The sequence below is a fragment of the Varanus komodoensis genome, unplaced genomic scaffold, assembly GCF_004798865.1.
Source record: "Varanus komodoensis strain SLA01 unplaced genomic scaffold, ASM479886v1 scaffold29_3, whole genome shotgun sequence".
NCBI lineage: Eukaryota > Metazoa > Chordata > Lepidosauria > Squamata > Varanidae > Varanus > Varanus komodoensis.
In genome coordinates, this window is record NW_025335760.1 from 1,371,218 (window position 1) to 1,390,220 (window position 19,003).

Here is a 19,003-nt window from a genome sequence, read left to right on the forward strand (position 1 = left end):
GCTTGTATTAAGAGATGCGGTGCAGCTGAACTCAAGGGCAAGAGGCAGGGTCTGCAGGAAAATGTCTTGCACAGCTACAAGGCGTCCACAGTAGAGATGGGCTGGCCATTAACACGCCGGAGGTGCCCATGCCATGTGGGGGATGGGGTGAAAGGAGCAAGCTGACAGGGAGGGGAGGGTTTGGATCCAAAAAAATCTGTTCTCCAGATTGCGGCTCACAGCAGGCTCCAAAAGCGACTGCAGGAAAACAAGCCTGCCGTGACTTTTCCGCAAGGGTATCTGGCGGGGAGCTTCATCCACAAAGCCTCGTGCAATTCAGCGGCTCCGTGGCTCCTCCAAGTCTGTGAGAGGAGAGGCACCCAGCCACCACGGCTCCGGACGCCAAGCAGCTCTGAGGGAAAGGCAGCACCAAAACCGGACCCCACTAATGCCCTGCAGAAGGACCCACATCAGGCCAGTCTAGAGGGGAACGCAGGGCCCTGCCAGACAGCGTCTCCGCCAGCTGCTCTGAACTCACACGCCTGTCCACCCCGAGAGACCTCGGCGCAAAGAGTGTTTGCTCTTTGCTACAGCACAGACCCTCTGAGAGAGGCATGAGGAGGCGGGACTTGGTTCGAGCTGCAGGGCTGCATGGGCATCCGGCAGGCAGTCTGCCCAGCCAAGGGCCCCTCAGATGTCCTGGACTGCAACTGCTGCCGTGCTGAATCAACCGACACTCCTCTGAAGAGCAGGTCTACCAATGCCGGAGTGCCTGGTCTCCAGGTGTCAACGGAGGCCGGACGCACCTTCCGGCAGCTTTGGGGGGTGCGCTGGCCCTGCCTTTCCCCCCAGGGCTGAATCTGGCCTCAGCCACCACGCTCTAGGGCTCTCCCCTCTGACTACTGTGATGCTTTTGAGCACATGGCATCTCTGACGACTGCTCAAAAGCAGCAGCTGGTAAGGAACGAGGCAACTGGCCCCTTAACGGCAGTGGGTTGCGGAGGGCACACAATCAGGTACCGGCCGGACCGGTCTGCCGTCTACGCCTACTGCACAGCACTGGACTTGGCCTTTAAAGCCCTCGCAGCCCAAGTCCTTCCTGCCTGAGGAAGCATCGACTGCCAAATGCATCTCCTCTTTCTGAGGGGCATCTGGCCACGAATACTCGTTGGGTGGATACCCTACCTCTTATCCTGGCCCCCGAGGAGGACGAGGCGGCGAGGGGGGCGGCACAGGCTCCCTGGATGATCGCACCTCCTTGTCAGCTCCATGGGCAGCAAAAATGTCTGTTTTTAAAGGCAGCTCCCCCTGTGACTCCTGCTTCTTTGCTGCTTCTATTTCCTTTGCTTTCAGATGCTAATGATCAATCCGTAGTATCGTTTGATGCTATTTTGTTACCTTGCTGCATATGACTGTGACCCCAGCAACAGAAAAGGGAGCTTTAGACTGCTGGAAATGCCATCATAACCACAAACGGCCTGGTGGATACTTTGATGCTCCCATGTTTAATCAGCTTTGCTTCCCCTCCTAAAGGTGCGACAAGCCTCCATTTTCTCCAGCAGAGCAAGGCAGTGAGTCCCCCGTCTGTCTTGCCGTTCCCACCCTTAAATCAGCACACTTCCGAGCATCAAGGTATTTTTACCAGCAAGTTACTCAGTCGCCCAAAAATGGCACTCGAGGTCAACACCCGCCAAAAGCATCAGCTCTAGGAAAGGGGTCCAGAGTCAGGCCCTTGGCTCCCCAGGCCAACACTGAAGATGCTGACTGCCAACAGTGGTTCTCTGGGGCTCCAGGCCCGACCTTCCGCATCCCGCATTCCAGTGAGTTCCTACAGAACAACAGCCATGCAGCATGGGATAAAGAGAAGGTTGGGCGATTGGCTTCCTCCCTGCCCAGCCGACATCTATATTACATACAAATAAATAAAACTAGAAGCTGAACAGATGGAGCGTTTCATTTCTTCCTCAAGCATAGCTGTTCAAAGAGAGACACTTCCATATGGTCTTTAGGCACTCGGCATCGGAACACGAGGTTTCACAGAAAAACAAGATATCCAACACAGAGGCAAAAATACTTCCTCCCCCTCCCATTTCTGTTCCCCACTCAAATCATTCAATCTAAAAGAGCAAAATCAAGCAGCAATGTGTTCACAGGAAGGTCTAAAAAAGAAAAGATGATCTTTACATCCATTTTGCATCCTGATTCCTCTTCAACTTTCACCTTTGGAACCAACACAACTGTTCAGATGTCAATGACCCAGACTCTCTTCTCCCAAGTCTCCGCTCTTTCTATCAGTTTTGAGAAAGCTCATGGGTCGCAGCACACGCCTCACATGTAGGTTCAATACCCAGCCCTTGTAGTGGAAAGATCAGCCCGCAGGTGACAAGACCTCACGGACCTAGTCCTGGGCCCTAGGTTTAGGTTCAAGCATTTCTCATATATTATTATTCTATTATTAGTATATTATTATTCCCTCTTTAAAAGCCATGCAGCAGTACTCATTCATGCAGAGTCCCAACGAATTTGGCCCGTTTTTGTAAAAACAGCATTTGCCTTCTGGGAACCTTGATAAATGTTGGTGGAATCACCACCATCCGTGCAGAGGAACCAAAGCACAGGGTGTTGTACAACACACCTGGAGTGTGAAATAAGCGGAGTGGAAAATATATCCCTCCAAAACAACTGAGCAGAAAGTCAAAGGAAGGTTTGGGATCACAGCCAGTTAAGCTGGTGCCGGAGGTCAGACTAGATGGCCAGGGAGACCCCTTCTGACTCACTCTGTTTTCTATGTTTCAATTGCCCCCTCCAAGTGAAGGGATTCCACATTCGGTCAAAGCATCAAGCTTGCCACATGCGCCCATTTTATAGGAAGGCGCAAAGCACAGATCCTATTCCAGGGAAGGTGCAAACTTTCACTTCACAAAGGCCTGGAAAGTGTTTAGTATATGTATAAATGTCAGTCTAGGAGAACTTAGGTCAGCGCAGGCCACCTCCATGGACCCTCAAACCCAACTCTTCTGTGAAGGCTCTGGCACGGACACCCGGTTCCCGGGCCTCACCCCGTCTTGCAACTAAGCCCGAGTGCATAGGACTGAAACAAGCCCATGCTGCTTCCGTCTACTCGGCCTCCACTCCCTTCCTGTTCCTCCGTTTCCCCCAAGTCAAGCTGCAGAAGCGCCTTAGGGCGGAGACCTGTCCTCCTGGACTTTCTGAAGCACCAGGTTACTGACAGCACCACAGAAATAAAAAGAGCAAGAATACAGGAAGAAGCTGCCTTATGAACAGAGAGAGAATTAGACAATTCATGAAGTAGGGTCTACCCAGCAGTTAGAGCAAACTGAGGCTTCTGTTCCCGCAGCTGCAACCCAGGTGCCAGGAGGAGGCGCACAAGCCAGGCCTGAGCGCAGCGCTCCCTCTGCGCCGCTCCGGACTGGCATACTGGAGTTGGGGTGAAGGGACTGGGCTGAATCCCCCGGGAGGTCATTCACCCCTCGGAAGGCCCTGGGCTCCGGGATTATGAGAAATTAACATTGCCATCCACAGCTAAGTTCTCCTCATCTCAAGGCCTACAAACATTTCACTTCCTCAACGAAGACAGGGGGCTTCCGGACTCTTTCATATCTCTGCAAGTCTTTTTTTATCCTCAGCCAGAGTTGCAAAATGCACAGAACAATGTATTTATTCATCCAGCAGGTTTGCTGCATTACTGAAGTTGAGCATTTTCCTTAAAATGTTGCTGAGATTAGTTCTGTTTTCACTGGCAAGAGAAAGCTACTCCTGGCTAGCTTTCAGGTCTTGTTTGCGCCTTCACGTTGAAAGCTTTCTTTCACTTTGCTGGGGTCATTCACCTCTTTCCACCCCCATCAGCTCCACCTGGAGCTTCGCAATGATTTGTAGCGCCCCATTCGATCGTGGTTCAGCTAGCCTCCCCCAAAGCTCACATCCAGTGCTCTTCACCCCCACGTCATATTAATCCCCAAGAATCCTAGCTTGCTTGTGTACTAGGGTACCCAGTTTCTAGCCCTCATCATTTGCAAAGAAGCAACTCCAAGATCAAGCACTTCAGAGCTGAATTAATCTATCTCCTGTATAATGAGCACAAGTGCAAATGTTTAACTATGCCATATGTCTGACTGACTCTTGCCAAGTTTAGTAACCGTTTAATCTTCTCCTTCCTTGGGTTTTCCTTTGGTTGCTTCCTCACAAAGAGATCCTTTCCTCCTTTGAAGTGATTCTAAGCTGGTGACGATACACAAAGGCAGAATCTTGTCAGAAGCAGCCAAGAGCCAGAGATTTGCTTTGAGCCATCGGATGACTGTCATTTTAGTGAAAATTGCAGCCGGGCTTTCGAGCTTCTTTTATGATTAGTTATACTGGGACACAAACCCAGTATCTGAGGAAATGTTCAAGGGATAAAACCAGTTGAAAAGAGTTAAAAGACAATCAACTCCTGGCAAGACCAGGCTCCTTTCTATTGAAGACCATTACATACTCAATGTATAGATTCCTGCTAAGTTATCAAGCAACTAAGGTGGCTCTGGGCAAGTCACACACCACCAAAATAATGTCGCACAGCTGTTGTGAAGCTAGAATGCCGTTTGAGTTCCTCAAAAGCAAGCAGGATGCAACGGCAGAGTTCCCACCTGTGTGCAGCAGCATGATTTGCAGCTCCCCCAACATTTTAATGAGCACGGCTGGCATTAAATGCGAAAGGTTGAACAAGGGCAGCCATCCTCTTTTAGCTCAGTAGCTGGTTAAAGAACAGAAAGCAGGAAGGAACGGCCGACACTGCCCAAGGAGGGAGGCCAGCGGTGGGTTCCACAGGCCTCTGAACCGGAAGCAATGATTGTCAAGTAGCCCGTAAGTGATCTGGAAGTAGGAGTAGTGAGATGACCGCAGGCACTGATGGTGGCAAATTATTTGGAGAAGTCAAGTCAAACAGAGATTGCAAGGATCTCAAAGAGGATCTCTCCAAAGGGGAAGGACAGGCATCAAAACAGCAAAAGTGGTTTAATGTAAGTATACCGTGATTCATGTTGGGGCAAAAAGTCAAGCTTCAAGTACAAGCTGATGCAATCGGAGCTGGCAGTGGCTGACCAAGCTAGAGATCTTGGGGGGTGGGGGGGGGGGGGGGGGGGTGGATAATGCGATGAAAACGTCTGCCTGGGTGTGGCTGCTGTGCAAAAGCAAACTCCACGCTAGGCATAATTTGGAAAGGAACTGAAAAGAAAGCTGGCAATTCAGCACCGCCCTCATACGAATCCATGGCGAGCCACATTCAGAATGCTGTGCATGACTCCATGCAGGGCACCTCCAAGGATATTGCTGGGTTGGAAAAAGTACAACAAGGTAACTTAAACAGCTGGGATTGCTTAGCTTGGAAAAAGGGCATGTAAGAAGAGGGGCTTGACGGGACATAGAAAATTATCCATGGTGCAGAAAATATGGACAGGAATACATCCTCTCCGGTTTCAGCCAGCCAGGCACTCTTCCATGGCCTCTGCTCCAGCCTCTTCCGCTTCCCATCCTCAGTCAGCCAGCATTCCCTGCCCACCAAGCATGCACCCTCCTCAATGGCTTGTTGGTGTTCTGGGGAAGGGGCATGAAGCTCTTCGGCAAACCTTACAATTCCCCCAAGCATGCAGATATGCCCTTCCTCCATGTGGGTAGCTCTACTTCACCAGCATGAGGATACACAGAGACCCGGAGAATCAATTCACTATCAGTGTATTTCATCAGAACGGATTCTCCAGGAAGCTGTGAAATATACACAAGCACACAAAGAAGCAATGTGGGCTGCAGGCAGTTTCCTGAGCCTTATATAAGTAGTGCTGGCCCCTAAACAACAAAACAGAAATGTAATTTCCAAAAATGCAGGTGTTATGGCTCACACGGGAACATAGCTGAGTTCCCACCCACTGCCTAAGGGAGCTCTGTCATTATCCCGAACCCCAGAGAGGGCCCTCCTGAAGCCGTGACAACCACAGCCACAAGTGCAGTCATTCTCAGAGCTTGCCCCGCAACCACACAACACCCCACGGTTGGAACATTTTGCAGAGACAAATGCGCCCCGCCAGCCAGAAATCCACCCCTAGGTGGCCAGCGAGTGGACAGAACTAGCACACCACCACGTACCTGCTCTGCGTAGCTTCTGACTGGCACACCATCACGCCCCCCGGTGAATTACACTGTCCGCTCCAATAAGATGCATCAATCAGCGGACGTGACCCTTGCTGAGGGGAAAGCCCAGCCGCACATCCACCAATCAATGGGCTTTCGGAGAACTGGGATACTTTTCAAGGGCAAGACTCACTTCACTTTGAATTTACAACTGCATTTCACTTCCCAGCAATTAAAGAGATTCCCATTTAATTGAAGATTTAGAAATCTCCTCCTGGAGACATCAATGGGATGCAGTTGCCAGAAACGAGGGAAAAGGGAAACGCTTCTGGCCAAGGTCCGCTGTCCCTGCCCATCATTACCTTATTGTGCAATTGCGGATTATACCTTATGTCGTCCCTGTTGGGTCTCTCAGGGTGCAGACCCTGGCCTGAACGCACAGCCAATCCCAGCAAGTTTCTATCTAAGCATGTGGAGGATCTTGGAGGATTGTTTAAAATGCGCATCCTCTGCCTATTAAAATGCTCAAGGCAGCCTATTGTAACAGTTAAACAGCACCCTGCTGCATGGACGAAGCACTGATTCCTCCACCAGGCAGAGGCGGGCGGTTTTCGCTATTTTCGTGTCAAGAAGAGGTCAAGGGGAGCTTGTGGGGAGGAGGGATCTTTTGGTAAATGTTTGGCTTCAAGTGCGAGCAAAGGCAAAACCAGCTGGAGCACAGTTCCGCCAAGCAGGAGAGAAGCGTTCAACCATTTGCAGGGGAAAACATTGTTGTATGTTATTTTGGGTTCTGTAAATACAGACTGATCATTTCTGTAGGCATGAAACATATGTTGCTTTTAGGACATGAGCAAGAATCTGGAATAAACTGAGCTACTGCACTCTGCACTGCATATTCCATCACTCTCTGAATTCATCTGTTCTTGGTTATACCTCTCCCACCGCCAGCCTGTCCCAAAGGCCTTTTTTTTGGGGGGGGGGTTGGCAGTGGTGGAAAGACAACACAACACATTTTTCTACCATTCTGTTTCTGCAGCCGCTTCACTCCAAAAACCTCTGCTTCAGCTGAAGAACCGAGCTAGCACAGCATTGCCCACAAAGGGCAGGAACAGCCACAAGCATCTCTTCAGGGCAAAGGGCAGAAGCCATACCCAGCTCCAATCCAAAGAAGTCTTACAGCACCACTCAAGAACCCAAAAAAGAGGAAGGCACGGTACTAGAAAAATCCAGGGAACTTACTCACCTGTCACCTGCTTGTTAATATTTGCTTTTTCCTGGAAAGCACCTTCTTTTGTAAGGCTTACAACATCCTAAGTCTGAAAGTGCCACCCTCTTCAACATTCCTGTTATACTCCTCTTCTACCCTCTCATAAATTCCTGGCTAGTGTCTACCCTGTATCCTGTGATCATTACATGTTTCCTGCATCCAGACTGAGTTGAAGGGATCAGGTCTCCCCTCTCCTTATTTTCTTGCCTTTTCTCAGTCCTACAACCACCATCCTCCTTCCCCGGACCTTTTTCACCCAAGCTAAGAGTCCATGCCACCAAACGGCCCCATAAGCCCTCTTCCCCTCCCCTTGTGGGAAAGCCTCATAATTAACCAAGATATTGCTGCTTTCAATAAAGCACTGACTTATCTGTGCCCCAGAAGAGTACTGCACTCTCGTAAATAAATGTTCTGAACAGTGCCCATGCTAGATTCTTTTGCACTTGGCTTAACATGCTAATACAAACACTCTCCACCAAACTGACACCAGGCTGTTCTGCAGTGGAATAGGACCCATCAGGAAAAAATTTTCATCACCTCAAGCACCACTGTTCCAGAATCATGCTGCAAAAATGCGAAAGTAGCATGCTTGAGTCCTAGAGCAAGCATGGTAACAAGGACAAGCAAGCCAACTGCGCAGTTTCAAGTCCATCAACACACGAGAGCCCCAGTCACCCCAAGTCTCTCTCTCTCTCTCTCTCTCTCTCTCTCTCTCTCTCTCTCTCTCTCTCTCTCTCTCTCACTCACACACACACACACACACACACACACACACACACGTTTTCCTGCACAAACTTTCCCTGGTAAGGTTCTTCGCAGAGGCCATGGGGGGTCCTTTCGCAGCGGCGCAGGCAGCGCCTCCTTGGCCGTGGTTCTGGCATTTCCCCCACCCTAACAGCTTCTGGCCTTTCCTCCAGCCGCTAAAATGAGGTCCTGCTGCGGCCAGTTCGCAGCCTGACTCTCCCGGTGTTTCCACCACCTGAACAAGCCGGACCGGCTTTGCTGCTAGTCTGCCTTCAATTTTACCATTTCAAAAGGACACGCTAGAAATCCGTTTTCGGCTTTGCAACACACCGAGAGCTCCCACGGGCACCGACGCGAGCGCAGGGCGAGCCCTGCCCGGCCCCCGCGGCGACCCCATCGCCCTCGCCCCCCTTCCCCGCCCGGCTCTTCCCAGCGCCGCCCTGCCGGCCTCCTCCTCCGCCCCCCGCGGCTGCCCCGGATTCTCGGAGACGCCCCCCACCCCTTCCAGCCCCGTCCCGGGGCAGCGGGGGACCCAGGGGCCGCCGCGCCGCTCGCCCACCTGTCTCTCCGCCCGCGCCCCGTCCGCCGCCGCCGCTGCCTCCGCCTCGCCGCCGCCCGGCTCCCTCACAGGCACCGCTCACGCCGCCGCCATCTTGGGGCCCAGCCAAGCCGAAGCCCAGCAACATCCGGGGACAACCGCTCCCGTCGCCCGGCAACCGAACCCCTCCCCCGCCGCCCGGCGCGCAGCGAAGGGGGCGGGAAGGGACAACTCGCTTCGGATTGGCGGAAACAGACGCGGCACCGCGCGAGCCATTGGCCAGGCGAGCCGAGGGGGCGGGACGCGCGGCCACTGGGGGACGCGAAGGCTGATTGATGGCCGAGGGCCGGGGCCAGCGGAGAGGCCGCTCTCTTAAAGGGGACGCGCGCTCGAGGAGCTGCGGCTGCAGCGGCGGCAAACCCGAACCGGGCGAGGCGCGGGGGCCCGGCCAGCGGCCTCTGGCTTGCACGGGGCAGCCGCTAGGCTGCGGCAACATCCGCGCAAGCGAACGCTTTGGATCGCTTGGCGAGCGATCCTACGAGAATGGCGCGCGTCGGCCGCGCTGCCTCCAGCGGTTCATCCCGGTTGCTGCTGAGCCGCATTTCGGCCGCGCCGTCCCACCCCCCGAGCGCTTGTTCGAGCCGAAAAGCCGCGTGGAGACTTTCCCGCCGGGGGCGCAACGACCCTCGTCCTCGCGCGGTGCTTTGGCCTCGCCGGGGGAGCCACGCGAGCGGCGAAGGCGAAGCCGCTTCCCGGGGGAAAGGGCGGAGCGGGTCCGCCGGAGCGATTCGGGGGAAATTCCGAGGCCGAGAACCGGAGGCGGAGAAGCGGGCGAGGCCCCCGCGAGGCGCAAGCGCGCCCCCTGGCGGGGAGTGCGGCTGAGGTGGGGCCGGAGGGCCTTTCACCCCCGAGGGCCAGGCTTGCTTCCGGGGGGACAATGCCCGCCCGCCTCGGCCGGTGGCGGGGCGAATGCCACGGCATGCCGCGCTCCCTCCTCACCCGGCCCCTCGCCATCCTTCAGCCGCCCGCCCGCCCACCACCAAGGAGCCCAGGGCGCCCTTTACCCCTTCAACCAACGGGGTGATACTGCCTGGAAGATATGGGGGGGCTGGCCGTGCGTTGCAGACCATGCGTTAGGCGAATGCCTCCCGCCCCCCGTAAATGCCCCACCGGACACCCCCCAGGGCCTAAACCAGGCAGCTTTTCCAGTGTTGGCGTCCTCAGCCTTGAACCTTGGGCAGACGCTGACACGGGCAACCACAGCCTTGGAGCTAAAAATGACCTGTTTTTCCCTATATGCAAAATGCTTCCTTGAGTATCTTCTAACATAAGTTTTGGTTCTGTTTAATACCACTTTATTCAGTGCTACATTATACAATTGATCCAGTGCCAGTAATTCTCTTCATTATTCTTTCAAAAGCCTGAAGTCATAGTATAGTCAGTCCACCAATGAATATTGATTTCGGCTGAAATTTACAAACTGAGAAGCCTTTGCCTTTCAGGTTACCTTCAATCACACCTAAGAGGCGGGAATCAAATATCTGCCTGAGTTCCAGAAGTGCTGCGAAGAGGAGGGGCAGGGGCGGGAAACCTCTTCCTTGTGGAACAGAACAGCTATGAACCATGCTCTCTCTGCAATCCTCTAATCTGCAGTAATGGGGTGCCAATGGACTGCACTGCAGGGCAGCTGTACACGCCTCTCAGCTCAACAGACATAAAACGGTTTCTTCGGAAATCGGTGGGATTCTCTTGCCCTAAGAGGGGTTGCAGCCCCACCCCAGACACCCCCCCCCCTTCTTCTCTCACACCAGGGAACCAAGGGAGGAAACCGTCCGTTTCTGCAAGCCTTCCTTCTCTAGTCAGTCCGGATGCATTTCGTGCTCCCCACGTGCCACCAGGAGCGTGACTGTCCCGAGGGTGCGATTCTCAAGGCTGGTCCAGCCGCTGGCCAAGAGGGGCACTTTCTGTGTCTCGCTGATCAAAGAGCAGCTGCGCTGGCCGTGCTTAAAACTCCTGGCCAGCTGCTTCGCTGACACCTTTCTCGGTGGCTCACTCCGAGCCCCGTTCCACGGAAACGGGTGGGTGGGAGGCTGCGGTGAGTGCCTGCCTGGAGCACCAGCTGCCTTGCCCAGGTACGAGCAGGGAAGGCGGCAGTGCCCGTGCTGTGGCCACGTGGGCCGGGGGGGTGGGGGCTGCCTTCGTGGCTTCCTGGCCTCCTATCACAGGCAGCTGGAAGGCGGAAGGCGGAAGCCCGGCAGCCATCTGGGTCAGGAAGGGAGCAGAGAGCTTGCCAAGCGCCTTTCAGCGTGGCAGGATTAGTGCCAGGCTTCCGGGCCATGCTGCTCTTTGATCAGCCAAATCCCATCCACCACTTTCCCGTTCTGAAAAGCAAAAGCGGAGTTTGGAACGAGGGCGCTCTAGCGAAAGCTGTGCGACGTGTCAGCGCGGAGGATCCAGGGCACGCACATGAAGCATCCCCTGGACAAGTTTTGTCACTGGGCAGGGGACTGGGAACCGAAATGCCCAAGCTCCCTCTGACCTGGGGCGAGGAGGCGATGGGGCAGGCTCACGCGCCGAGACCGGTATGGCAGCCCAGGGCCGCTGCACCCTCCCCCCGGGAAGTGCCTGCACCCCAGGTACCATTGGCAGGACCGGCAGCCCCTACCTGGTCATCAGAGACCTGCTCCAGCCAGAGGTGCGTCCTATTGAAGACCTGCATGCGGGCATATCCGTAATCCTCGATCCGTAGGGCGCTCCACTCCCGCGGCTCGGGGTCAAAGGGGTCCAGCCGTTCCTGACAGCCCTGGAGCCGAGAAGGAGGGCAGGGCTTCAAAGGCGGCGCCTCTCAGCAGAGTCTGTGCTGGGGCTCAGCGAGCACAATTTGCCGCCCCCAAACCCTGCGAGCCTCTGAGCCTTTCCCCGCCCTTTCCCGGTTCCCCTCTCGGTTTCTAGAAGACCTCGGGAGGGGGGAGACCAAGGATCCCTCTCTGACCTTGGGACCCACTGCCGATCCCAGGCTATGGCCTCTGGGATGAGCTGGCGTGTTTCACTAACTCCCATCTTCCCTAGCAAGCATGGTGCTTGGGTGGGGACGATGGGGGCTGAGCCACCCTCCGGCAGACTGCGCGGGCACCGGCTTGGGAGAGGCTGCATCCGAGGGCAGGAGCACATGCGGAAGATCCCCAGCTCCGTCCCAGAGGAGCCGGCCGAGAGCCGCTCTGGAAGACGCTTCCCTGCCAGAGACTCCGTGGAGCCGCAGCCAACGCCGCCGAGCCCCGGAGGAGGGCAGCCTCCTTGCAGGAACTCTGCATAGGCTCGGCACGGCAAGCAGGGACCATCGGGTCCCAGGAGAAAGCACTCTCACTCAGAATTAGGCCTGCCCCCCCAGCCTCTCACATACAGCTGATCCGATGATAATGTGCACGGGGGCACGGGGGTTGGTGTACGGGGCCTCGGTGCTGCCGTTGTAAACCTGCGGGAGAGAGCGAAGAGAAAGGGGGGGGAGAGCATCACCTGAGGCTTGAAGGGGAGACTCCGCAGGGAAGCTGCTGCCGGCTCGCCTGGAGAAAGCACTCCCCCCCTGCCCCCCGGCCACTTGGCAGGGACGGGAGTCTTTCAGGGGTGGTACCCCACTGTGGAATGCCCTTCCCAAAGGGGGCCTTTCAATGGTGGGGGCATGCGATTAGACCTTTTGCCCCCACTGGTTTTTTCTCTGGTTTTCTTCCGTTCCAACATTGCATTTTGGGGTTGAAATTCTCGAGAGCGTCACAGAGACCTCTGGCGGTTGGGCAGCAGAGAACGGTTAAAAATAACGATATAAAAAAGGCTGGCCATAAATCGGGGGCCCTCCCTCATTCATTTGCCCCAAAATGTTCCACTTCTGAAGGAGGCAGCGTTCCAACACGGCGGCGCTCCAGAGCCTCTGCCTGCACCGTGCGCGCCCCCGGCGGCAGGAGAGCCCCACGGGCCAGAGGCCGAGCGGCACGGGCAGCCCGCCCCGCCCCGCCCCACGCGGGACCCACCTCGTAGTCGAACAGCGGCCAGAGCCTCTCGTAGGAGTGTTCGTGGGCCCACAGCTCCAGGTCGACTCCTGGAAGGCAGAGCGGGGGGGGGGGGGGCGCTGAGCTGGCGGCTGCGGAAGGCCCCTTCCCCGAGGAGCAAGGCCTGGCCTGGCCCGGAGGAGCCCGGGAGGGTCCCCCGCAGCCGGGGCACAGGTCTCCGAGCCAGCGGCTGCAGAGGGGCCCCGGGGCCGCATTCCGGGGCCTGAGGCAGGGGCCAGCATGCCAGCAGCTGGTCACCACACTGCATGGGCACCCGGCCCCGCGGGGACCCAAGGGAGGTCGGCTCTCCTCCTCCACTCCGCTTCAGTCCTTGCAACAGCAGCCCTTGGGAGCCGGTCGGGCTGAGGGGCAGCGCCTGGCTCAGAGTCGCCCCACGGCTGCACGGCTGTGTGGGGCTCGAACCCGGACCTCCCAAGGCCCACCCAGTGCTGCCCACTGCACTGCACCGGCTCTTCTGCTAGCAAAAGTCCCGGGAGAGGCATCCCCGGGGGGGCCACGGGGGGGGGCTTTTATTTGCTTGCCCGGCTGGTGCCCCCCACTGAACCTGACCCATAGCGGGGACCTACCGTACTTGTAGAACAGGTCCTCCAAGCCATACTGGTGTGGCCGGAGCCCGCGGCGAACCTGGGGCAGGGGGCAGAGTGGGGAGGCCCCAGTCACTCCACGGCGGCTTCCGCGGCTCCGTCCCGCACTGCCCACCCAGGCCGCTCACCCGCCTTCGTGTTACGGCAGCAGGGCAGCAAGGCCGGCAGGAGCCGGGGCACGGCGCCGAAGCCCGACCTGCTCCCAGCCCCTGGGTTGCGACAGTGTGCTCGGACCTGCTGCAGCCACGGCCCTGCGCGACCTCCGTGGGAGGAAGAGGCAACCTGCAGGGCTTCCCGGCGCTTCCGACCCCCAGCAAGCGAGCGTCAGCTCTGTGACATGCCGGCGGGTGCACAACTCGGTCTGCGGCCGGCACAGGCGCCGGGATGCGGCCTCACGCGGCTTCTCACTCACAACGCTCTCGTGCTGCGTGCAGTCGTCTTGGTCGTTGTTGGAGCAGTACATGGGCCGGTGCCCCATGGTTATGATCCAGGGGTGCTCCTTGCGCCTCTCTGGCCGGCTCGCCTCCTGCCGCAAAGGGGAGGGAAGTCAGCGGCAAGCAGCCGAGTCTCCCGCGGGTGCAAGCCACCTGCGGCCTGCCCGGCTCCTCACCCGCAGGTCCTTCTCCAGCCACTGGAACTGCTCCGCAACCAGGTGCTGGCCGTACTCCAGGAAGAAATACACCTCGGTGGAGAAGGAGACGAGATGGACGGGGCCGACGTCCCAGCTGGAAGGCAGGACGGGACGTCAGTGGCCCAAAGCGAGGGCTGCGTGCTGGAAAACCGGGGCAGCCACACAAGAAACCCACACGCCAAGACAGCAGGCCCACACAGCGGCGGCACGGCCGGCCCGGGCTCACGACTCCTTCGACGCCGGGCTTCGTACGGCTCCCACCTGAAGCGCTTCTGTCCCACCCCTCGGCCGGGAGCCTCCTGGAGCGGCTTGCGCACAGCCAGTGAAGAAGGCAGTCCGTGCCCACCACTCCCCCCGTCTCTGGAGGCTCAGGAAGGCTGCGGCCCCTGGACCGGAAGACACTCACCTGTACCAGAGGCCCTCCGTGTCGCCAGGCATGCTGAAGCGAGCGCGGTAGTTGGAGAAGTTGCTGAAAGAGAGAACGAGGGCAGAAGTCAGGGGAATGAGCGAGGCGTGCCGGCGTTCGTCTGCCTCCGCATTATTGCCATTATGCCACGGCAACTCGATCCTGCTCTCCTTTCTCCTCTGGGGAACTCTGGCGGCTTAAAGAAATGCAAAGGCTTGGGGGATGCCCTCGCCAGTCCCCAAATCCGAGGACTCGGCACAGGCGGGTTTTAGACAGATTTTAGTTTTGATTATGGAAATAAAGATATTATTTAAAAAGTGGGAAATCCTTAAGGGAGCAATTGCGCTGTAAGCCATCCAGAGACGTAAGTAATTGGACGGCATACACATTTTATAAATAAATAAGGAACATTAGGGAAAATATTAAGGAAAGTGGTGGGGTTTTTGTTTGTACTTTTAAATAAATAAAATTAGAAGTACCATCCAAAGGGCAAAGTCCTCCCTGCAAGCAAAACAGGGAAGGTGCTTTTCCAAGAACCGGCGCAGAGCAGCTGCCGGAATGTTTGCTCTTCCCGATCCTTTCCCGCCCAGCTGGTACTCACTATTTCTGCTCGTGGTTCCCGGGGCAGGTCATGTACGGCACGGAGGCCGCCACCGGCTCGATCGTCCTCATGAAGGCATCTCCGACGAGGGCATCCTCCTGCAAGGCACAGGATGGGGGGGCTGGGCAGGGGCCGGGCAGGGGACCGCGGGCTCCGCATGGGGTCAAGGGCAGGCTCAGCCTGCTGGTGCCCTGGCGGGGGAAGTGCTGTCCGGAGCTGCGAGGGATGGTAGCAGAACAGGGCGCTGGGGCCCAGCGCTTGCCTGAAGAGTGTGGCCTCACCTGCCTGTGCCCCTCGGTACGCGCTCAGGAGCAAAGCTCCCCAGGACCATCCACGGCAGCCCCGTGCAACATGGGGCAGCTGCACCAGGCTCCACGGGAACACAGTGTTTTGCATCCCTGTGGCAAGATCTGATCGTGGCAAGATCCGCCTTGGCGGGCCCACCTAAACTGAATCGTGCAGATCAGTAACCGAAATGAAGCCGCGGCAAGTGCAAGAAACACCACCAGTTTGCAGGATGCGGCTGCCTTGGCGCACAGCTGATTTCTCTCTCGCGTGCAGGAGCGAGAGAGGGGTCAACCCGAGACAGCCGAGCAAACACGAGTTAGTTCGTTCCGGAGCGCGTCACCCCAAGTGCGTGGAAGCGACACACGGCCTGTGGTTCCGAGGCACACGAGTTCTCTCTTCCCATGAGGGCCCTACAGGTCAGCTTTCCCCAGCATGGCGCTTTCCGGATACGTTGGATGACCGCTCCCATAATCCCCCAGCCAGTTATGGGAATTGTAGCCCGACACACCTGCGTCCCGCCTGCTTGGAGAATCATTTTGGGCCACCTCATCCCAGAGCCCAAATGCAGCCACGTCCCCGGCGGCTTACCGTGTCCAAGTCGTAGGCAAAATCTCCTGCGGAGAGAAATGGGGTCGGAATGAGGCAGGGGGAGGGCCGTCTGCGGGGGGGGGGAGATTTCTAAACAGTGCCAAGGTGTGCCCTCTCCTGCATCCCCGGGAGGCTCCAGGAGGCAGCTGCCTCGCTGTCCCCCGGGACAAAGCCCAACCTGGCTGAATCCCCCCGGATCGTACCTGCGTGCAGCACCACGTCGTACAGGCCCATTTCGGTCTCATGCTGCAAGCGCGGCAGGGACTGGGGGTTCACCTGGCCCAGGTCCCCGAACACGGCGAAGCGTGGGCTCCAGTCGCTGCCGTTCAGCAAGGCCTGGAAGCTGTAGGGCCGGCTCCAGCCCTGCTCGCTCCCACAGCGATAGGCTGCAAAGGAGGACGTCCGGCAGTGCTGCCCCGGCTCGCTGCCCCCGAGCGGCCCCAGCTGCCCCAGGAGGAACCGGAGCCTCTTCCGGCCGGCCGCAGGCCAGGCTCCACTTCAGAGGGTGGGCGGGGTCCATGGTGAATGGGGCGGGGCCAAGCGCGTCAGGGGCAGGGCCAAAACACTCCCGCGTGCCGGTGCACTTTCCTTAAAGCTTTGGCGGACACTAAGCCCACCTCAGGTGAGGCACTTCGACGTTTCAGAGCAGGGAGAAAGTACCCCACAGCCAGGCCCAAGGGGTCCTGGGGAAGGGGCCACGAGACACCCCCCTCCTGGCTCCCAGGCCTGCCTGGAGGTGCCGCTTCACCTGCAGGCAGCACACGGACACGCTTTCCCCATTCCCAGCAGCAGCCCCACAACCACCCCACGAGGCAGGGCAGGCTGAGAAGTGGCGACGGGCCCACCAGCCAGCAGGGAGCTGCATGACGAGCCGGGCTGGAGCTCCGCTGCCCTGGGCTTGCAGAAAGGCCTTCTCCCAGCAGAAACGCTCCGGACAAGCGCGTCTTCCCCAGCCCAGACCTGACTGCCCTTCACACGCGCTGCCCTGGACAAAGTTCAGGACGATCCTGGGAGCCTTTTCCGGCATCCTTCCCCAGCCCCGCCCGAGCGCCTCGCCCGTACCGTAGCGCTGCCCTGGCTCAAGGCCCTCCAGGGAGACGTGGTGGATGAACGCGGTGCGTCCCAGCTTCCCGCCGTCCACAAACCGTGAGGCCCATCCCCTGGCCGAGCGCGTGAAGGCCTCTCCGGGGTCCCGGCCAAACAGTACAATGGACTCTGCTGGGAGGAAGGTCGTCCAGGTGACCATCATGGAGGTCGGGTCTCCTGTGGAGGGGGACGGCCTGCGCTGAGCGCCATCGCAGGTGGGCTGAGGCCTGCTCGGAGGGGATTCCGAGGGTCCAGCAAAGACCGATGCTCAAGGAGGCCGTTAGCAAGAAAAGGTACCTGGAAAGGAGAGGTGCACCTGCTCTGGCTGGGTGGAGTGGGACCCTTCACACCGCAGCTGCGGGAGCAAGAGGCAGAAGCCGCAGAGCAGCCCCTTCTCCCAATGCATGGCCCTTCCGACTGCCCACCTCTCCAGCCACACAACGTGGGACACGGGCCCAAAGATGGTTGCTTTGAAGCACGCTGCTCCCAAATTTGGAAGAAGAAAACCTGGAAACGGGGAGAAGCAGGGAAAGGTGTTAATTCCATGCAGAGTTGCGATGAATGTCACGTATTTCTCAAGAATACTGTGGGTGTTTTTATGCCGTCTCCTGAATCAGCTGCTGCTCTGCTTCTATTTACATGCTCCATAAAAACGCCATAAAAAGGAAGCGAAGCGCCGCTGCTCTTCTGCAGGGCTCCTTCCTTCTAAAGCCTTATGCCACAGTGTCAGGCGCAGCCATCGCTGTTTCATTAGGGTTTTTCCCATAGGGTTTTGTTTTTCAGTGCCAGGCCAAGGCCTTTTTATTTAAACTATATTTTAATTGCTGAACTTATTTATTGATTTTATATTTATGCCAGGACGTTTCCAGTTTTTTATGTATCTGTATTTCTATTTATTTGTGTTGGAAGCCGCCCCGAGGCTTTTGCGAATGGGGCGGCATATAAGAATTCCAAATAAATAAACAAAATAAATAAATAAACAGAGAACTGGCTCCCCCCCCCCCCCCCGTCCCTCCTGCAGCCACACTCAAACGACCTGCATCAGGCCGACGGAAAGCATTCTGCTGGCTGGCCCAAAGATGCTTGCTTTGAAGCACACTGCTCCCAAATTTGGAAGAAGAAAACCTGGAAAGGGGGAGAAGCACAGGCCACGCGACCCCCCCCCCCAAGGCCTGCAGCCCCCAAGCAAAAGGACGGGGGTCTAAGACACAGCTTCCTGCCTGAAATGCCACTATCCTGACACGCCATTGCTGTGCGCACCAGGATGCAATCCCACTTGCGTGGCCAAACGAGGAGTGGGCAGTGGAAGAGACCATTCAGGCACGGGCGGGGGGGGGGGGAGCGGAGCCCCTCCTGGCTGGAGCGTCAGGCCCCAGGCAGCCAGTGCCGCAAAGGCTCAGCCCGGGCCAGTCCGTACCACCCTCACTGGGGCATCACTGGCTTCCAGTATTCACTGTGAATGGTTTCCGCTCCACCCTGTTGCCAAAGCTTCCAGGGCCATTTACAACAACGTACAAAACGAAACAAAAACGTTAAAACAATCTGAAATCAATCTAAAACAGCTTGGAAATACAGCTGAAAATACAATAACAGGACCCAGCAAGGAGGAGGATCATCCCCGAGGCCTCAGGGCAGCCAAGACCTTGGAAGGCCTCCCCGCAGAGCGCTGCCTTGCCCGGAGGCAGGAAGGGGGCACAGGCGGCACCAGGCAGGCCCAGCCGGAGGCCGCCCCACACCTGCCCGGCCGCCGGCACCGGGGGAAGGCCCGGGGATGCGGGCCCGGCGGGCTGGGAGAGGCGCCCCACGGCTTTCTCCTGCCGAAGTATGTGCAGGGCTGCTCCCGGGGCGCCGTCCTTGGACCTCCCCGGAAACGGGCGGCTTTGCAGAAGCTGCCCCCCGCCCGCAGCACGGGGTGCCCCGAGCGAGGCCTCGTCTTCTCCCCGCCCCGCGCCGCGCCCCTCGGGCCGCGCCGGGCCCTCCCCTCCCCTCCCGGGCGCTGGCGGCTCGAGCCCCGGGGCCCCGGCGGGCGGGCGGGCTGGCTGGCCGGGGGCCGCGCGGGACGAGCCGGCGAGGGTCCCCGCTGCGCCCGGAAGGCGCCCGCCCGGCCCTA

The 19,003-nt window shown here is 57.8% G+C and overlaps 2 protein-coding genes across 3 annotated transcripts in view; both read right to left on the minus strand.

The window, feature by feature from the left end:
• PAK4 (p21 (RAC1) activated kinase 4) overlaps positions 1 to 8,698 on the minus strand; it is a 47,227-nt gene extending 38,529 nt beyond the window's left edge. Inside the window, exon 1 of the mRNA XM_044435513.1 lies at positions 8,670 to 8,698. The gene's annotated coding sequence lies outside the window, so the exon portion shown is untranslated. The remainder of the gene's footprint in view (positions 1 to 8,669) is intronic.
• Positions 8,699 to 10,424: 1,726 nt separating this feature from the next.
• Positions 10,425 to 19,003, minus strand: part of ACP7 (acid phosphatase 7, tartrate resistant (putative)) — a 26,132-nt gene continuing 17,553 nt past the window's right edge. Inside the window, exons 2-14 of one of the 2 annotated variants that reach the window (XM_044435503.1) lie at positions 17,319 to 17,400; positions 16,870 to 17,190; positions 16,011 to 16,193; positions 15,808 to 15,833; positions 14,932 to 15,029; positions 14,331 to 14,393; positions 13,904 to 14,018; positions 13,706 to 13,819; positions 13,276 to 13,333; positions 12,671 to 12,738; positions 12,049 to 12,120; positions 11,314 to 11,451; positions 10,425 to 11,029 (exon numbers count right to left, since the gene is read on the minus strand). In XM_044435503.1, the coding sequence (XP_044291438.1) occupies positions 10,964 to 11,029; positions 11,314 to 11,451; positions 12,049 to 12,120; positions 12,671 to 12,738; positions 13,276 to 13,333; positions 13,706 to 13,819; positions 13,904 to 14,018; positions 14,331 to 14,393; positions 14,932 to 15,029; positions 15,808 to 15,833; positions 16,011 to 16,193; positions 16,870 to 17,056 (1,188 nt within the window). In that variant the 5' untranslated portion in view covers positions 17,057 to 17,190; positions 17,319 to 17,400 and the 3' untranslated portion in view covers positions 10,425 to 10,963. Of the gene's footprint in view, positions 11,030 to 11,313; positions 11,452 to 12,048; positions 12,121 to 12,670; positions 12,739 to 13,275; positions 13,334 to 13,705; positions 13,820 to 13,903; positions 14,019 to 14,330; positions 14,394 to 14,931; positions 15,030 to 15,807; positions 15,834 to 16,010; positions 16,194 to 16,869; positions 17,401 to 19,003 lie in introns of both variants that reach the window. The other variant, XM_044435502.1, reaches the window with a different exon arrangement.